The sequence below is a fragment of the Protopterus annectens genome, chromosome 9.part0, assembly GCF_019279795.1.
Source record: "Protopterus annectens isolate FY-2018-M chromosome 9.part0, PAN1.0, whole genome shotgun sequence".
Lineage (NCBI taxonomy): Eukaryota > Metazoa > Chordata > Ceratodontiformes > Protopteridae > Protopterus > Protopterus annectens.
The window spans coordinates 826043720-826063414 of NC_056743.1; the positions used below are offsets into that span (position 1 = coordinate 826043720).

At 38.0% G+C, this 19695-nt stretch overlaps 1 protein-coding gene across 2 annotated transcripts in view; it reads left to right on the forward strand.

Annotated features, from left to right (window-relative positions):
• The window catches only part of MCOLN1 (mucolipin TRP cation channel 1), a 640674-nt gene that overhangs the window by 532235 nt on the left and 88744 nt on the right, over positions 1 to 19695 (forward strand). For both annotated transcript variants that reach the window (XM_044083494.1, XM_044083493.1), the window contains exons 11-12: positions 1432 to 1554; positions 15265 to 15471. In XM_044083494.1, coding sequence (XP_043939429.1) covers positions 1432 to 1554; positions 15265 to 15471 — 330 coding nt within the window. The remainder of the gene's footprint in view (positions 1 to 1431; positions 1555 to 15264; positions 15472 to 19695) is intronic.

The window sequence follows — 19695 nt, forward strand, 5'->3', positions numbered from 1 at the left end:
GTGATTTATTAGTAGAGGGTTGTCACTGTACATAAGACAGTTGCTACACTGCCTCAAGAGACCCAAGTCAACAAGGCTGGCAGGAGAAACAAGGGGTAGTCCAGCTGTCTATAATTTGTTGTACTTGCTATATATAGTTTAAAGTTTACCCAAATTTAGTACCAGAAAAAAAAAACTTGTGTGCCATGTGCTTCACTATGATCAATAATCAGTTTCACTTCCTTTAAGATCTCTTCAGGTTGTGTCCTGTCTATATTATGTCTTCCCACATGTTCTGTATTATTATTATTATCCTTACACTTGTTATCATACACAACTATTTTGATTCCTTTTTAGTAACATAAAACATCTCTGATATCTTTTATTTTAACCACATGAATAGCAGAAACCACTGTACTTTGTCTGTCCTTAGGAGATAATTTTGACCCCCCAGCATAGAATCTCCTGTTTGTCAAATTTTGACTGGAAAGATTTTAACTTGGATGTTTATCACTGTTTTGTGAATCAGGAATATCACTTTTCATAGTTTTTACCCATTTTTTTTCAATATTCTCCCATTGACATATCACAAATACAACTATTTTCTGAATTTAAATCTTAACTCCACTCTTTTCTGTTTTCTTAACTTGTTCACCGCTAGGGTCAGGAATTTAGTCAGTTGAGTCGTATTGTACACTAAATTTTGTACCCATTGTTTTTCTTTTTCTTTTAGAAGTTACTGTTCTGAACTATATGCAGTCTATTATTTTGAAAATCCCTATCAGAATATCCACCCTCCTCATTGTCACAATCATTTATTTTTTCCGTGATCTCTCCACTACTGTTTGTTTCCTGCTCATTTGATAAAACACCCTACCCACTGAATATTAACTACTGAGATATTTAACATCTCTGTTTATTGAGGTTTACTAGTGTTAAAGCTTTTTATTTAGCATTTGTGTGCTGAGAAAGTCTGACTGAGCAACTTAAACCCCTTTTCAGCAGTGGCCCAGAGAGAAAAGCTCCAAAAATGTAAGTACGGGTAATGTGCAATAATACATAAACACACAGTCAGTACAGCTCTGCAATGTAAGTACAGATAACAAGTATAACAAAGTGAGATGTAGTCCTCATGAAATTCCGGTTACGCAGTTGTAGTAGATAAATGTACAATGTGTGTATGCACAGCAGTTATAAAATATTACAGTAGTACACCTAGCTAAGTTGAGAGAGAAATTTATAAAGGTAGTTTTCACCAGTGTTTAGTTAGGGTAAGAGTGTTAACCAGGATAGGAGGTAGGAGGGGCATAAAGGGGAGGGTGGTTACAGACAATGATTCAGTGCTCTGGGTCAGTATTCTAATTATATTTGCTAAGAGCATCAGATTATAATGAGTAAGATTGTAATATATAATTTGCTGTCTTGTGAAATAGTTTATTTTATTCCTTACAGATTCTCATTGTGACATTAAGAGCATCATTTCCCAATGTCATCCGATTCTGCTGCTGTGTGGCTGTTATTTACCTAGGATACTGCTTCTGTGGTTGGATTGTGCTAGGACCATATCATGTCAAGGTAATTTTTTTTCTTGCATAAAAATGGGAGTAGTAAAGAAATACTAATTTTTCTGTCTACATTAGTCATTTGATGAAGCTCATTGTTAATTGACTTCTTTCTCCTAGCAGTTTCCATGAAATTTCCCTTGATTTAGATGATGATTGTATGTTGCAACTTATCCTGAAGAGAACCCAATATCTTGATACTTAAGTAAAATTCCTAAATTTCTTGATATTTTTCTGAATTTCTTTATGATGTGGGGTATACTGTTGGTGGAAAATAATGTAGCAGTCCAGCAGGTGTCTTTTTTTATTTTTTTCCTTGTCTTGGTAATATGCTTAAAGGGCCATTATAGTAATCCCAGCATCACCTGATGAGAGTTTACGTAGTGATATGATTTTACTAAGTTGTTCCTTCCCACAGTGGACTTTTTGTGTCCTTAAAAGATGAGTTTGTCACCTTACCCTCTCATGTAAGACGTTTGCATTTACTTAAAATAGCAGCACTTAGAATTGCTTTGAGAGTGTATTGACAGAAAATGTAAAACTTTCTTCTGGTACAGATTTCTGATTTGTGCTCTTTGTCACTATAATACACATTTTCATCAGCTGGAAAGTGGTCCTTGTAATTAATTAATTAATTAATTAATTAAATTAATTAAAAGTAATTTGCAGGGACTCCTCATTTAGTCTCTCTCTCTCTTTCTGTCAGCAGTATCCCAGTTTATTCTAAAACTGTACATTAAACAAGGTACGAGTTTCCAAAGAATTAATTAATCCCCTCATAGGGAAAGAGAGAAAACAGCTGTAAATAACAGGACACAGCAAAAGTGGAGTGACTGTCCATTCACTCAGTAAATATGCAATCCCTTTCTAAGAGAAATAAAGAAAAAAAGGGCTGCAAACACTTTGCTATGAAGGCTTTTCTTGTGGCAGAATGTAATGTGGAAGTTTTTTTTTTTTTTTTTTGGACACTTTGTCCCCACTACCTACTGATCATCAGCCCTCTTTCTTGATCAGTCATCCCCTTTGTTCCCCATGAATGGAGTGAAAGTTGACCAGTTGGGGCAGTCTTCGGGATGGTTCTGTTTTTTGTCCCTTTAAACCTACCCTCTGCTCTTGTTCAGTGACCTGCAGGTGGGACATGCAGTGGATGTTGGCACTATACCACCCTTGCTTCTGCAAGTTCAAAGAGCTGCCATCAGCAGGATGCCTCACCCCCCCCCCCCCACAGAAGGCACCACTTGGCAATTCTCAGGCCTCTACCAGAGAAATTTAGCCAGTATCCATATGGCCTTGGGCACACACACTCCCTCCCACAGGATGGGCGCATCACTCCTCCCTTCCTTACACAGTCAAGCACCTGAGCTGCAGATCAAACTCTGGTTGCCTGATTCATAGGAAAGTTCTATCCACCTACACCAGAATGTAATAGATAAGATGACACAAGATCCAGGGAGGCAAATTCCTAAAGAAAGTATTGTGAGATTTCATGCAAATCCAACATATGTTGTGCACTGGTGAAGCTGAGTAACATAGAATGGTACAGAAGAGAATACATAGCTAAGTCATGCTTTTGTGTGTGACAGTACCAGTATCATTTTGAATGGAGGAAAATATATGGTCAGTGAAATGGAAATTTAGTGCAGAGTTATCCTTTAAGGGGTTTGCTTTCACTATAATCTAGTATAGAAGTTGTCACTTTGCGCAGGGCACAGCACATTGCTCTTTGCTAACCAATTTCTATTGCCATCACCCCAACTTTCATGTAAAAAAAAATGTGCATTGTCCAAGGTTTGGAACTCGCTTAACATTACTTTGTAGAACTTGTAAACTTGTCATCTTCTCTGCTTATTTTAAGAATTTGCATCCTCCTTGCTTTTTCTGAGCACAACTCTCTTCTCTGCCACTACTGTTGTGATGATTAGGAAGAATCATTGAATAAATAAAATTAGTAGTAAGCAATATGAAAAGACGCAGTGAAAAGTGTCCTTCATACTGAGCAGCCATAGTTGGCCACTACTTTTCATATTTTAAAGTACAACTGAATTGTTTAAACAGTGAAAATACAGTGTATTTTATTTATTTATTTATTTAACATTTGTTGACCGGGAATGTCCGACTAGGTTCCACAGATCCTGTTTTCAGCGGAGGCCCGGGGAGAAATGCTCCAAATGCATGTCTTTGGAATGTGGGAGGAAACCCATGCGAACACAGGGAGAACATGCAAACTCCACACAGAAGGCACCCCAGCCGAGAATCGAACCGGAGAACCTCTTGCTGTGAGGTGACAACGTTAACCGCTGCACCACTGTGCCGCCCGTTAATAATGTATAATATATAATAAATAATGTATGATTATGACTTGAGGAAAAGTCCAATCTTTCTTTGAGTTGACTGTTGCAGCATATCACTGTCCTAGACATTTCACTACCCTAAAACCTTTGTACGTTTCCCAGACATTGTAAGATGCGATGTTTTATGGAAGGGTTCCTTTTGAAGTTGCCCTCTGCCAATATCAATCTTATTTTTTTCAAGTCTGTGTAAAAGCAGCAGTGTGTGTGTTCCTGTTTTCTTACTCCCCATGTTGCCACCTAAGTGCTAGCAGCTCCTTCATTGCCTCAGAAATAAGACCAGTAGCCTGATAAAATTGTTTTTATAGACCTAGCGGAATTGGTAACTGCAAAAAGGACAGGATATGGCAGCAATCTGCTGTGATCTGAAAGAATCTCTCACTAAGATCAAATATTTTAGTGAGTATCCTCCAGTTGTTCCATTTTGGCAAATTTTTCTCATATGTCTGCAATTGTGAGAGCAAGAGCACGACTAGTTCCTGTACCTCTCATTTCTTTTTGCTTTGCAGAGTTTGGAAAATGGCAGGAATCTGGTGCATGAGCTGCTTTCTATGATTCAGTGTTATAGTGAATGTCACTGAGCAAATTTATCTTATTTAAAGGTGACTTTTGTAACAGTTTTGTATTCTTGGACAGAGTCAATAACAGTGAATAAACAGCTCTGTTGGACTTACTTTGGAAGATATCTGCAGTGGGTAGCTGCTTAGATTTCCTCCAGCTATTCGTTTTTTATTTTTTTTCTCTTTTTTTCCATGTACTTAGGCGTATAAGAGAAAATTACTAGGTTATGTAGCCCTATTTTTTTTTTGCTTTGCTCAGTTCAAATATTGATACTAATTTTCATTGTAGAAAAGTTCACACATTTTATGCCTAAAAAAGATGAAACCATCCAAATATTGTTGTGTCACCAGTCAACAGGTTAGGACCCTCACCATGAAAGTCTCTACTACTTGATAGAGGAGCACATCATCAGGCACCCCCATAAATGTTTATAGTTCAACCCAGCCACCAGAAGATTAAGAGAACAGAAACATCAGCATTACTTCATCTCTCTAAAGATGGCAACATTTGAAGCTACCCTGCACAGGGACCAGGAAGGGTAGGTCACTTCCTCCGTTAGTCCCAGGAAGATGCCAGGGCACCATGAACAAGTTAAGGAATCAAAGGTCAAACATTGGTCGATTCCTTCTTGTGCCATTTCTGTACATGTGGTCGTCTAGGGGTCCTTACCTTTTGCCAACCCAGCTCTTCAAGCAAAAGTTCAGATGTACACCTGTCATGTACTGATAATGAAAAGCCTACAAAGGGTTACATCCCCAGCAGTCATTTTTGCAGTACCTTCTCAAGTGTCCACAGCACCTTCCCCACATATGAGTACTGGAGAATGCTCATACTTTCCTGCCTGTGTGGAATTAGCCATTGAGTTCCCGGAGGCATGCTGGATTATCATGCCTGGAAAACTACTTTTTTCCACAGACCTTCCCCTGACTTTGACAGGATTAGACGGTTGGAATCGCAAGAGCTTCTTTGGTTTCTCCCACACATACAGTATTCATGGGGGTAGTACCATGTGTTAATATCTTCCAGCTTTTTGATGCCAGGATGGCTCTACCCTTGTAGGTATGGAAGTACACAATCAAGGTGACATGGCTTGTATCAGTACCTGCCATTACACCAACATCTGCTGTCCCAAAACAGCTTCACACATCTCTCAGCATCCTGACCCTGCTGCTTGATCCCCAGCATTCACTCTTCACACACGTCACCCGTCATATCTACTAAGTGCAGTCCTTTCCACCTTTGGTAATTAGGATGGTAGGGCTTCCAGTTCATCACATACCCTTAAAAGGGGGAATCAGAGGAATGAGCCTTGAATCTTTAGGACACACTAGGACAGTGTGTCTCCCTTGTCCCTCTTTAGGAGACTCTGAATGTAAGTCTTTGATAGACTGTCCTGTGGCTACCATACCTTCACACCTAAAATATGTAAATTAGTGTCTTGGTGAGGAGGATGAGGAGTGCTAGATTACTCAGTGTGACACACCTTTCCACAGTGTCACCTGATAATTCCAGGGCTTTTTCAAAAAATAGGCAATAAGGTATTTGTTGCCATGCTGTAGTTTCAGTACCTTAGCTGCCTGTCTTGCCTGTCCAGGTTTTTGTCCTTCCTGTGATCAGGTATTGTAGTAGCTGACAGACCACCATTTCTGTGTAAGCAGGGAGGATTTAGTTAAGTGAGAACCCCTACCACAGCTCCTGCAGTGGACTTCCATGTAGCCCACTTTGACATTGGTGTTGCATGTGCTGAGGCATATGTCTATACAGGATGGACTGACTTTAAGCACTCCTGCTTCTTGAAGTATAAGCTTATGTAAACCATCCTAGATACCCCTTTTAGGTAGACATTCACTTTAAGCAAACCTCCCAGCCCTGGGTGAGTATCTTCAAAAGAGAAGACTGGCATTAATTACCTTAAAGGTCTTCTTTTGTGCTTCAGCCAGCGCTATACCCATCTTGTAGGTTATGCCACCTTTCTGTAAAGAAAATATCCCAGTTTAGAATAAAGAAGACCCTGAAGCAAGAAGCATTGTTGTCTTCTCCATCTGTGTTATTTAAAAGAGTGATCCCTCTGACCCAGCAGTCAGAATATTAATTGTGCTGGACTACCCACCTGGGCCAGTTCTGTGAGTATGCCCTATCTTGGAGAATAATCACAGGGAAGGTCTGTATTCTGAATGTGGTCAGAGTGGACCATGTCTTAGTGCTTGAACATCCTTGTCTCTAGGAAGGACTCCGCTCAGGGACCAAGACATCTCCTCACATCTGTTTTGGCAGGCCCATTATCTGCTCCTCAGAGAAGCAACAGAGGTTGTCCCTCTTTCTGAGAGAGGCATAGAGTTCTGTTTCCACCTCCTTCTGTTTCCAGAGAGTTGGGAGGCTTCTGTGTAGTGCTGGACCTTAGCAGTTTCAATGAGCACATCTGCTTTGTCAAGTTCTGGATAGTGCAACTGCTATGCCAGAGCTCCTGGATGGTGTCACTGGCCATGATTCCTGCCTTCTGGCACATCATTTTCTGTAGTCTATAATGGAGGCTCCTTCGGTCTGGTCAGAGTGTTAAGTGTTGTATCTCTTATCTTTCCTGAGTTTTTTATTAAGGTAGTAGACATTGAGGCAGAGGCCTTGGAGTCCTTGCATTCCATTTGCTGGATAATGTCTCCTAGTACCTATTTAGAATGACTCCTTGTTAACATTCTTGGCTTGAGTGCTTTCATAGTTGCAATGGTGTGGGTTGACTTAAGCGGGAGAAGTTCTCTGTGAGCTTATCTCAGTCGAGTGCCTTTATTGTGGCAGAGTTCGATATTCTTCATCTGTCCGTCTTTACAGCTTGTGGAAGACACCAAGGAAGTCACGGCCTTAGCCTTTTGAGTGAAGACAATGAGTAGCATGTACCTCCTGGAAGTGATTGTAGCCAGTATCTTCAGGGTTCCATTCATACATTTGTGGATGTTGACGTCTCTGTTGCTCCAGAGTCAGTATGTCCTTGCATATGATCTTAAGGTGTCAAGAGTCCACTCACCAGGCTTTATAGTTTTGAAAGACTCGCACCAGTCTCAGAGTAGGTCTTCCCTTCTTGAAGCTTTGTGTCACATGTCTTTGATGACAGAACCTTCTCTGGTGAGGTGGAGAGCCCCACTTCCTCTGGTCCATGAAGGAGCTGAAGTGGGCCTCCAGACAGGCTTGAAATCAGTTAAAAAGCAGACAAGAGCCACTCCTGCTCAGGTCAAGCAACTCATTTGTGGTGTGGTGCATGGTAACAGAGTCACAAGAGTTTGATGGCAAAATGTTAAGTCACCCATACAGCTCTATGTCCTTAGAGAAAAGAGTGGTCTGGTGACTCCCTGCACCACAGCTTCCACCCTTTATTGGGGCTAAGGAATCAGGAAGTCTGTTTGGTTGAGAACTTCCCACATTGGGCTTGTATGTAGATCATCCTGTAGCTTGGAAGAATGTGGCCCTCCCCTTTTTCTGCTAATTTCAGAAAAGTAAGATAGAAGGGATGGTGGATACATTCTTCGTCTTGTGATAGAGAAAATCTGCTGTATGCCTTTCTACCATTACCTCTGATTTCATGCTTTGTTGTAAAATTCAAAGAAAAGACCAGAATGCATTTCCATAGTATGGTGTCCAAGAAAGATGTGATCTTTATCTTATAGGTATATATATATATATATATATATATATATATATATATATATATATATATATATATATATGTATATATATATATATATATATATATATATATATATATATATATATATATATATATATATATATATATATATAATATGTATATATATATATATATATATATATATATAATATGTATATATATATATATATATATAATATGTATATATATATATATATATATATATATGTATATATATATAATATGTATATATGTATATCAATATGTGTATATATATATGTATGTGTATATATATATGTATATATATATATATATATATATATATATATATATGTATGTATATATATATATATATATATATATATATAATATGTATATATATATATATAATATGTATATATATATATATAATATGTATATATATATAATATGTATATATGTGTATATATATATATATATATATATATATATATATATATATATATATGTGCGCGTAGGTTACGTGTGTGTGTGTGTGTGTGTGTGTGTGTGTGTGTGTGTGTGTGTGTGTGTGCGCGCGCGCGCATGGGCATTTAATGTTACTGAGATGCAAGGTTAAATAGAACTTTAAACTGTTAGCACAGTGACTGAAAATTGTAAGTGGTGTTGTCAAGCTTAGGGAGCCCACGACTAGGAAAAATAAATAGAGATCCTTTAGAGTTATTAGAGATGTTTTGGAAATTCTGTGAAATCTGTATAGAGCAGAGGAGTGAGGGAAACCACAAAAGACGCAGATTGAAACATTTATGGAAGTCTTAAATATGTCAAGGTAAGACGAAGATGAGGCTCGCAAATAAATATTTGTAAGGGGATGAGATAAACATTATGAGATATAACCAATCAACAGGGAAGGTTCCTGAAGCAAATGGCATTCCTGTGGAAATTTAGAAGTTATGAGGGGAAAAAGTGATAACGATCTGGAAGTCTTTTTTAACAGTATTTTAAAATGAGGGGCAGTGGCAGCATCTTGGGGGAAAGCAATGGCAGCTGTACTGTCTTTAAACCACGTCATGTCGATCACTTTCAGTTTTGAATCGTGCTATAAAGCGTTTACATCTATACTAGCTAAGAGAATCTCTTGGGTGTTACCAAAACTGAGCGATATGGAGCACTGTGGTTTTGTGGAGGAAAGGCAAGTATTCAGTGACATTAAAAGAACGATCATGATCCAATAAGAAGCAGAGTGCAAGATGCCTGTGTTATTCTTATTGGCTGTTGATGTAAGGAGACATTCAGTGGGCTTAGCTGGAATTTTATAAATAGGGCAATGGCAGCTTTTGCATTCCTGATAAAATAATGAGGTTAATTAGGAAGATATTTGAAGGGTCACAAAAATCAAGGTGGGATGATTTGTCTCTGTCAAACTGGGTTTGAACAAAGGAACCAGGCAGGAGTGCCCTCTTTTTCTGGTTTTATATTAAGAACTATTGATAAAGAAAATCAGCGACTCTGAAAGTCACGGGTAAAATTGGTATGGTACTCAGGAAAAATTTGTCTTGCAGATGATATTTTGTATTTAGCAAAGGATATCTGTTGTGGAAATTTTATGACAGATTCAGTTTTTTTAGGATATAAAATAAAAAGAGATAAAACAATAGTTATAGCTGTAAACTATTGCTTCATCAATACCCAGATTTTGGGGGATGTAAGATTAAGTTGTTGTGTCTTTCGGGTTTTCCTGGTTGATGTAAGATTAAGTATTTGGCTTAAAAGGGACTTTATCATATGGGGAAGAAGGAAGTGACTGCGGACATTTATTTTGGGAGTATAGTGAGTTGGCAGACTTAAAAATAATTCCCTACAGTGTACACTGTCAAAAATATTGGTTGAACAAATGGGTGTTACTAAGGAAGTTATTTTTTTGAGCTGAGATGTACAATCTGAATTGCCTAGACGTAGCAAGGTCCTGTCAAGTTTAATTCTGATGGCTACCAAAAAGCAATTACTAGAAATGGAAATCCAAGTCTAAACCAAATGTATTTGAAGTAATGAATGTTCTAACAGACATAAAAGAACTAGAAGTGGGATCCTTAGAATAGGGTAGTGGCAAGTTATATAGAAAAAATGGAAATTGTGGGAGGAGTACATGCAGAATAATGTTTTGGCACAAGAGTCACGTTTAAGGGAAGGCGGGAATTGTGCAATTTATCTAATGTCAGCTTGATTGTACAAAAGAATATTATGTGATGTGTAGTGTTTGCAACTTTGAACAATATGCTAATTTTTTTTATATATATAAAAGTGTATGTTTGCACATGTCTTAAGTGGTAATTCAATAAAGGTGTTAAAGAATTCTGTTGTGACAGCTAATGGTATGTTGTGTGAGAGTAAGCAAAATATAATGCAGAAAATGAAAGCTATTGACAATGTATAACAGATCGCAGGTAGAAGGAGCGAAACTGTTTCTAATCCTCTTACTGTTTTACATAGGTCAGGCATATATTGTAAAGTGTAAGTGAAGTTGTGTTTAGTGGGTTAGTCCTGACATTATGGGCTTCGGTTTTACAGTCAGCAGTTAGCCAACCAGACCTAAACCATCTCGAAAGCACCAGCATCACCATGATCTGGCAGTTAGCTTGGAGAGTTATATACACAACCTGTTAATGAACTTCATCCTGTAGTCCTGTGTTTAAGTCCCTAGGCTTCCACTTAAAGTCTGTGTGATTCTGAGCATGTCATTTCACTGGACACTACTCCTGTGTAGCTCCAGATAAGGGATATTTGTCCCAGTTAGGTAAACCCATCTAACAAAATGAATAAAATTAATCCCGCTTGTATTGTGAACCATGGAATTGACTCGGTAGTCTGTGAATGTTTTTTTGTACACCCTACTTGTCCTTTACCCCCTTTAGTCAGAAAAAAAAACATCAAAACTGTTTTGCCTACGTTGGCAAGTGGACAAGCCTCCATTCACATCTGCATCTTATTACCATTATAATTGTGATAAGTGAATCTGTCTAATATACAACTGCTGCTTCATTGCATTTTAAACTCCCATCATTTAGAAACCGGTAGTTTGTTTTTGACTGACATTTGCAGTGAATGTAGAATGCTCAGAATTTTGTCAGCGAGTATCCCAGGTTTTTATCATCCTGATTTTGCAGCTCTTTGCATCATGTTAAAAATCACTCAGGATGGTTCCTTTATTCTGGAATCCTTTGTGCTGCTATAACAGCTCATTATTTTATTTTATTTTATGTTATTTATTTATTTTTTTTTTTTTGCATCTCATTCTTCAAAAATTTCTGAAGTACAGAATCTAAAATATGTTATTACTGCATATTTTTAGACTGTAACCTCACTAAGCACTTATGTGTTATGTGTGAATGTAGTCTCTCGTGAGCTTTAAGTAGCAGAATTAAACAGACTAACTCTGTGTTTTCCTGTTTCTCGTGTTGCAACATGTTCTATTCCTTCTTAGGAGTCAGTTCATAGGAGTACTGACTTTTTTAACACTGTAGTGGTCTTGTTATTTTGCTTTGCGTAAGGACTCCAAAATTACTTGTATGGAATTTTTCCGCAGTGGAGACAGTGTATTGTGCCTGGCAGAAGTAATTTTAAGGTCTGGCATAACTTTTTATTCCTGATTGCTTTGCATAGATAGAAAATAAACGTATGACAACATTCTTGAGTCAGTCGTTTAAGCCAGTTTACTGCATCTTCCACAGTGATGCTTGCACATGTATGCATTTGCCATATTCTTACAACTTCTGCAACCAAATCCATCCCTGAAGATCAACATTTTGTTGTCCCCATTTCACTAATGGAAGCCTTTGAGTGACTACTTAGGTCTACCTTATAATTTACATCTCTGTAGCAATGAGTAGATGGTGTGAAGATGCAAAAGGAAGAGACTGGTGGTCTTTCAAGTTCACCCAGGAGTTGCAGCCAACCCCACCCCCAGTAGGAGGATTTCACATATCCTTATGTCCTTAATTTCATGCTATGTCTTAACACAGTGCCAGACCTCCATGATGCTTAACATGTTTCATTGCATCAGGTAGTACATTCAAGGGTCCTTCACCCTCTCTGCAAAGTATTGTTTCCTGATGTATGCTTGAAACATCCCTGTTTCAGATGCCGCCTTATTCATTTGTACCCCCCAATCTTTTTTCAACTCCAGTCCTTTCACTTGTCTGGAAGTAGTGAGAATTGTCCAGATCACATCATTGCTATTTATATTTTTTAGCTTAATATGTACATATTCAGTTTTTGCTTAACCCCCTTCCCATTTCAGAGTACCACTGTGACATTTTTGGTGACACTGCAGTGCACATTTCTGTAACCTGATCCCCTATGTATGCATGGCCTCCGAAACTGCACATAATGCTTTAGATGTGGCCCAGTCATTACATCGTACAGTGGGGTACACACGTTTTACGGTTTCTCCAACCATTTTGTTAGCCTATGCCACTGTCTTTCACTTTGTATTGTATGATTCAGTTTTGTCATGCTTATTACTTTAGATTCTTTTCCTAGTTTGCCTTTCTTAAGCTCACCCCATCAGCAGTGCATATTTTGGGTTGCTTCCACTGTAGTGTATAACCTTAGACTCTTTTATGTTAAATTCTAGTTGACAGTTTCCCCTTTCATGTTTGCCATGCCACTTTTTGTCTTGAAATAATGTGATCTTGTTCAAATGCAGTGCTGTATCTGACACAAATATTCTAAAAAAAAATTGGTTCCAAAACTGATCCCTGTGACACTACATCACTTATTGACTTTTTCTTAGTTCCCCTATTTAAGTTCTGCTTGAAGTCAAACAGCCATTTTCCAATCCACTGTACTGCCTTGAGGGGAGCAAGCCAGAAGATTTCCCTATCCATGTTTGACTCTCTGAAGAACAAACAAGGAAGTGCAACTTTTTTGTTGTTTTTAGACTAATTCTAAGATTGCAGCCTCTTGGAGAATTCCCATGGCCTGCAGCAATCTTGGGGATGATCTGCATAGATTGTGGGAGTGTATGGGGAGAGGCCCCATGCAGAAATGCTTTAAAAGTGTTGGAGCGACTGATCTGCATAGATAGTGGGAGTGTATGGGGAGAGGCCCCATGCAGAAATGCTTTAAAAGTGTTGGAGCGACTTTTGGTTTACACTGTTGGAGGCTCAAAGTTGCACGTGTTTCCACTTTTCTGTGTCAGACTAGGGTGTTGTGATTCTGGGACCTACTCCAATACCTTTTCATTTGCCTACTGGCTTCCAGATGTACAGTGTTAAAAACTGTGTTGAAGTGAGGCAGACAAGACCTCTGCTATATAAAGCCATGCTGTCTACTGTTGCCACATTATTTGCATTCAGATTATATACCACTTTCCCATGTAGAATCTTTTTCGGGGCTTTTCCTGGAATAGAAATGACTCTTACTACCCTTTAATTATGTGTTTTTTGCACAAGGGCCACTGTCACCAGCCTTCACTTTTCTGATGTCATACAGTTAGTTTGCCAAGGAGGGACTGTAAAATATCTGATTCATGTCACAAAGGGCTAGATCTTTGAATGCAGCCTTATAAACCTTGGATTGAGTAGAAGCCCTGGGCTGTCCAGATGGGGTAGGAGTGAATAACTGGTACTAGATCACCCACCCTAGGATGAATGCTGCTGTTTAGCCCCATTGATTGACGGACATTGATCAGTTAGGTATTGAGCTGTGTGCAGGAGAGGTGCCTACTAGATTACACACTGGCCAGGACCTGGTTGTGTTGAAGCCTGCATTTATCTTCAGCCTGGCAATGAATAGTGCTTATCAGCCAACAGGAGAAGGAACAAGAAAAAAAGTCAGTCCCTTGGTTGGCCACCTCAGCCTGCACTCTGGATGGCAGTTTCCCTGTAAAGATAGAGGAATCTGTCCAACAGTGGGAAATCTGAAGGTAACAACACAACTTAGGAGAGTAAGGGTTAATGAAGGGTAGGCAGAGCCCATTGGTAGTCATTGTGAAGCTGTCAGCAAAAGTAAAATTAAGAAACAAAACTGTAACCTAATGTCATTGAGTACTTCTGTAAACCCTTTTAACAGCCTGAGATTTTGTACATGTGAATCGTGAGCTTTGGCCCCTGACAGGTTCGTGAGTTAGTGTGTTTGCTTTCTTCACTGTTCATTTTTCCATTTCTTCATGTGCATCCATTTCTGCCTCTTCTACTTTCTTGTAGTGGCACTGTGCCTTATTATAATAGAAAAGAGGGGAAAATGGTTCCGTAACATTGCATGATTTGCAAACATTTTTATCTTCTCCTACACACAGCATAATCTTAGGAATGTTTCTGTCTTAAGATAAACTTCACCTGTGAAAATCATCTGCCTTTTCCACAGATAGGCCAGTTGTGGAAGTTAGTAGAAAGCCAGTTTAATATAACACCAGCACATAAGAGAGCACCATGTAATTTTATTTTCTGATGCAAAATAGCTGTAAATTAAGTTGAATTACTTGATTCCTGTGTGACCTGGACGCTTTAAGCTTGTAATAAGTTGCTTTGATCCGCTGCTTTTTAACTGTGTTCCATTTAATTATTTAATTTTAAGACAGTTGAAATACATAATTTATATCTTTTTTTTTTTTTTAATCGTGCCTAAAGATTTCTGCTATGTTTAGTAAAAGTTGTTTAAATGAAAACCTTGCAAACATGAGTTGAGTAAATTATTTGTTTTGTACTTTTTTTTAAATCCTGAGGCAATCCTGTAGTTTGTGTAAATGTTGTACATTTTGCATTTAAGGTGTTAAGTATCATTCACATAAAAAAAGTATAGATTCAGAAATGCCTACTTTGCATTAGTTAATTGTCCAGTGGAAGTATATATATGTATATGTGTGTGTGTGTGTGTGTATATATATATATATATATATATATATATATATATATATATATATATACACAAAGGCATGTGTGTGTGTATATGTGTGTGTATATATGTATATATATATATATATATATATATATATATATATATACATATATATATACACACACACACAACATACACAAACACTTCTCAGCTGTTATGTAAGGTCTTTGTTTCTGAATGTACTGTCAGTGTAGTGTCATTAATTTAAAAACATTCATTAAACTGACATTTTTATAAATATAAAACTGCCATTTCAGACTTTACAACTTTCTGCATTTGTTTACAGTTCCGTAGTCTGTCTATGGTGTCCGAATGTCTCTTCTCACTCATAAATGGAGATGACATGTTTGCAACCTTTTCAGAGATGCAGCAGAACAGCTACCTGGTTTGGCTCTTCAGTCAGGTGTACCTCTATACCTTCATCAGCCTTTTCATCTACATGGTGCTGAGTCTCTTCATTGCGTTAATTACAGGTTCCTATGAAACTATTAAGGTAGGTTCTGCTGGCTTCCAGCTGCTATTTAAATTAGCCCAGTAAATGTGGCATTATGAGGCAATTAAAACATGGGGTACCGCAACTGTTACAAACTTTGACTGTTAAAGGATAAAACAGTATATAACTGAATTATTATAGATAGTGCCCATAAGTACTTACTGCTGTTGTTTCATTGTGTTTGTAATGCTGGAGGAGCAAGTGACTTTCACCATCTCTACATGTTCAGTTCTAAGTTCCATCACCTGCAGAGGTGTTGATACTCTGCAGCTGATGACAGTTCTGTAGTTATAACACAGGCGAGTTCCAACTCTCTAATTTGATGTTGACTGTTTTTTTAAGTAATTGTTTAATCATTGTGTGGTCTAAGAATTTTCTTTTCATTAATAAACATCAAAGAAGTTGCTTAATTTATGTGGTTGTATTGTAGCATAATGAAATATACACTAAGGTGTGTTAGAGCCAGTCAGATTGATAACTGAGAAAGTTCTTTTTAATTTAACTGGCGATCATGAGATACAAGCAACAGTTTGGACATTTCTTATAAAATGTGTATGTCTAATAAAATGGGCACTTTTGAGATTGACTAAGTTTTTTGGTTAAGGACCTGAACCATGATATTATGAAGCTCCTAGGAATTTTAACTGTGCTGTGCCTACATATCTTCTATCACTCCCTCACATTTACTCGTGTATAAAATACATGTTACATAGAGTGAAGTGGTGGAATATCTAGCAAAAGTAGTGCACAGGTGAAGAACAGGAAAGGTGTACAGGTATTAAAAGCACTATGCCCAGGTGGGCAATAATATAAGAATGATTACTACATATGCAGCAGTTGTAGGCAGTGGATAGGTAAGACAGCATTGGTACTTCTATCAGGAACTTTGTCTTTTGTATGAAGGCTGACCAAGACAGCCTGGCCGTTCTAAGCTGCAAATGCTGCATTACTGTCATTAGGCCAGTTCATTGGGAAATACATTTATAAAAGGGTGGCCTGACTCTTCTACAGGTACTGTCTTGCTGTTATTCATAACTCTGTCATGTAACAAGCCGACCTGACCCTTCTGTAAGCTGTACACTACTGCTCCATTTACCGTGGATGTCCGACTTACTGCAAGCTTACTCCTGACCTTACTGCCAAGGCAGGTAACAGCAGAGATGTATAATAGTGCCATAGCAGTTTTGTGGCTGGATTTGCTCCTACAGCCTTTTAAACTAAGTGCATCAGTGCAAAAGGAGGACATTTCTGCATGGATCCAGCCTTTCCCAGCTTCTGCTGGGAACAGACTAGGTAGACTAAATTCAATTCTTGGTCAGCCCTGTAAACTGGAAAATTGTGATTTAATGTATTGTTATTAGAAAATGAGAAATTAGTTACTCCAAAAAATATTATCGAAGAAATAGTTTTTGGGACCTGAACTAATTCGGAAATCTGTTTCACAAGCTAGGGAAGGGGTATTAAAACTTAATTTCTGGCAGATGATGGGCTCTGTAAACAAACAAAAAGATGGTCCTACATGATGCTTCTGGCAGAATTATTATTGAAAGAGGCATTTGGAGAGAGCATTGACCTGGATCTGAGAGTTACTGGTCAGCTGAATATTTGAAAGTTCAAATCCAGTCTGGAGATTTCTTGAAAGGACATGGTACCCACTGTTCTTTTTTCCAGTTTGGCTAAGGAGCAGGAAGGTAGAAAATGGATTCCAGTGTTTGGTAAATAACTAAATTATCAGACACCTTGTACATCTAGTTCAGAATCCCTCAACATGATCAGACAATTGTGTGCATGTTGTTTAAAGACCTGTATAGCTTGGAAGGTTCATTTTATGAGCCCTTGGCCAAGTTGCTTGGATGAAGTGGAGCGAGATCAGTTATTAGCCCTTATAGCATCTTCAGACTGTTGTGATGAAGACTCTTGTGCTTTATTTCATTCATGTTTTGTTCATATTAATCCACAAGGTATGGATTACTTTTCAGAGAAGACCTGAGGTGGTAATAATATTGACTAGGGGAAATTTGATCATGGCAACAGGGAAATTCCCTTGCTGTTTTTAATATGTGCCTTGGGGTCTTTCATATCCACTTGCGCTACCACCAACTCAAGCAGATGAGATCTCAGTTAAATATGTTCTCCGAAAGACAGTAGGCATAATTCCTGGTTCAGATGGTCTTTTAGTGGAATTGTTTAGAAAATTCAGTGTGTTTATGTCATGGATATGGAGTGAAACCAAATTCCCCTCCCTTATCTTACCACCCAAGAAAAGGCCTAGGCCCTGTTTATCTGTCCATATTGCACCCAGTAATTCGCAGGAGTATCTTTCTTTGTTTGCTATGAAAGTTTCTACTTCAGAATATTAGTGATGTTCACATGACTGAATTTGGGGAAGAGGATAGATAGATAGGGTTTATACCAGGGCACTGCACGTTATATATCCAGAGGAACATGCATCTTGTACCAGAGTCAGTGGTTGCCGTTCATGAAGCATTTGTCTTGACGTTCATGGATACACAGAGGGTTTTTTCACCCCCTTCCTATTCACAGCCATGGCTCATTTGTATGGAATTTCCCCCAAAGTTTTTTTTTCCAGTGGATTCACAGTTCACACTGTTGTACTGCAGCATGAAAAAAATGGATGCATCATTCAAATACTTCATGTGAAAGATGAAACCCTGTAAATATGCATCTTAGTTTATAATATTTATGTGACGCCTTTCTTAATTCAGAGTTTGAAACCAATGAATTCTATGCCTGGAGATTAGTGTGCAAGATTAAACTTGGAACATTCTGCTTCAATACTGTAACCACTCTTTACAAATAAGAACATTGCCTTGCTAAAGTGCACTTCTCATTGTATTTTAAGAGTGCTGCTAATGTACTTTCATTATATTTGCTTTGTCTCTGCACTTTAAATCATTTTAAGGTGCCCTTGAACTTTACTGTGCTTGTTGTCAGTTTCTTCACTTTGAGAGCATTTCCTAGTCAGTGAGTGATAGTATTGTAGATGGTTACTGTAATTCCTACACTTTGTTTCTATTCTACAAGCAATTATACATTAAGAAGTTTTAGGTATGTACTCTGATGCACCAGAGAGTAGCCTGATCCCATTCTGAATGTGAGAATCACATTGGAAAAACTGACTGTAATTTTATGATTGGCCAGTGAAACATTTTGTTTGTTTAGTCAGTTTTTGTGCCTGTATAAAGTTGTCTTTTTTGCACAGTACTTGTCATCTCACAGTGACGTTAAGCAGTACCCAGCATATACAAAAGTGTTTAGAATCTCATTTTCCTGTAAAACTATCCCTAAGAATTTCTGAGCCAAGTAGTTACTCCGTGATGACCAGGTGTGCACAGAGAGCAACATTTTTCCTAGAGAGTAAACTAAGATCCTGTTTATTTCTTGGCTAGCATCCTAGAAAATCTGCCTTACCCAGTAGTGGTAATATAAAAAGGAAGATAGAATCCCCTGGTACCACTCCTCTTGTAACTCACTGTATAGATCCTGCAGCCAAGGATCTGCATTGTCTTATTGTCTCTGGCCATCTTGGTTGAAATGGACATCCTGAGACAATGTAGAAATTGTCTCATTTTCAGATAACCACCAAATTCTCAAATAGTCTGATACAGTAGTGAGAGATGCACTTATGCACTGTCTCTGGAGGCAAGGCTGTCACATAGAGCCACTGTAAATACCAAACAGGTTGCCAGAAACAAACACTACTCAGTACATGCTGCACACACACTACAGAACAAATGCATAGACTCACTTATGCTGCAACTCTTAACTCATTCCCTCCAATGGAGCTTAGGAGGTTTGCACTGTAACTTCTAATGGGCGGAGCCAAAACCACCTTTTGACAGAAGCAAATTATGTCCTCCCATTTCAAACAAATGTTCATATCTCTGGAACCATAGGGGTTATGAAAGAAGTATAAATAGCAAACTCTTCAGCACAAACTATTTTTATAGTGGTAGTATTCTTTAGGTTCTAGGTCTTAAAACTGAATTTTATAAGTCACAGTAAACACAGTAACTATTACATTTGTAATATTTTGTAAACAACTTACAATATATCAGCAACAGATTAAGTTACACACATACTGGCAGCAGCATTTTATTCATCTAACTGAGAGCTTTCATTTGAGACTAAGGAGGTCTGTCTGTGTTGTCTGGTTGTTGAGATATTTAGAAAAATGTGAAAATTATATCTTTATAAATTAAT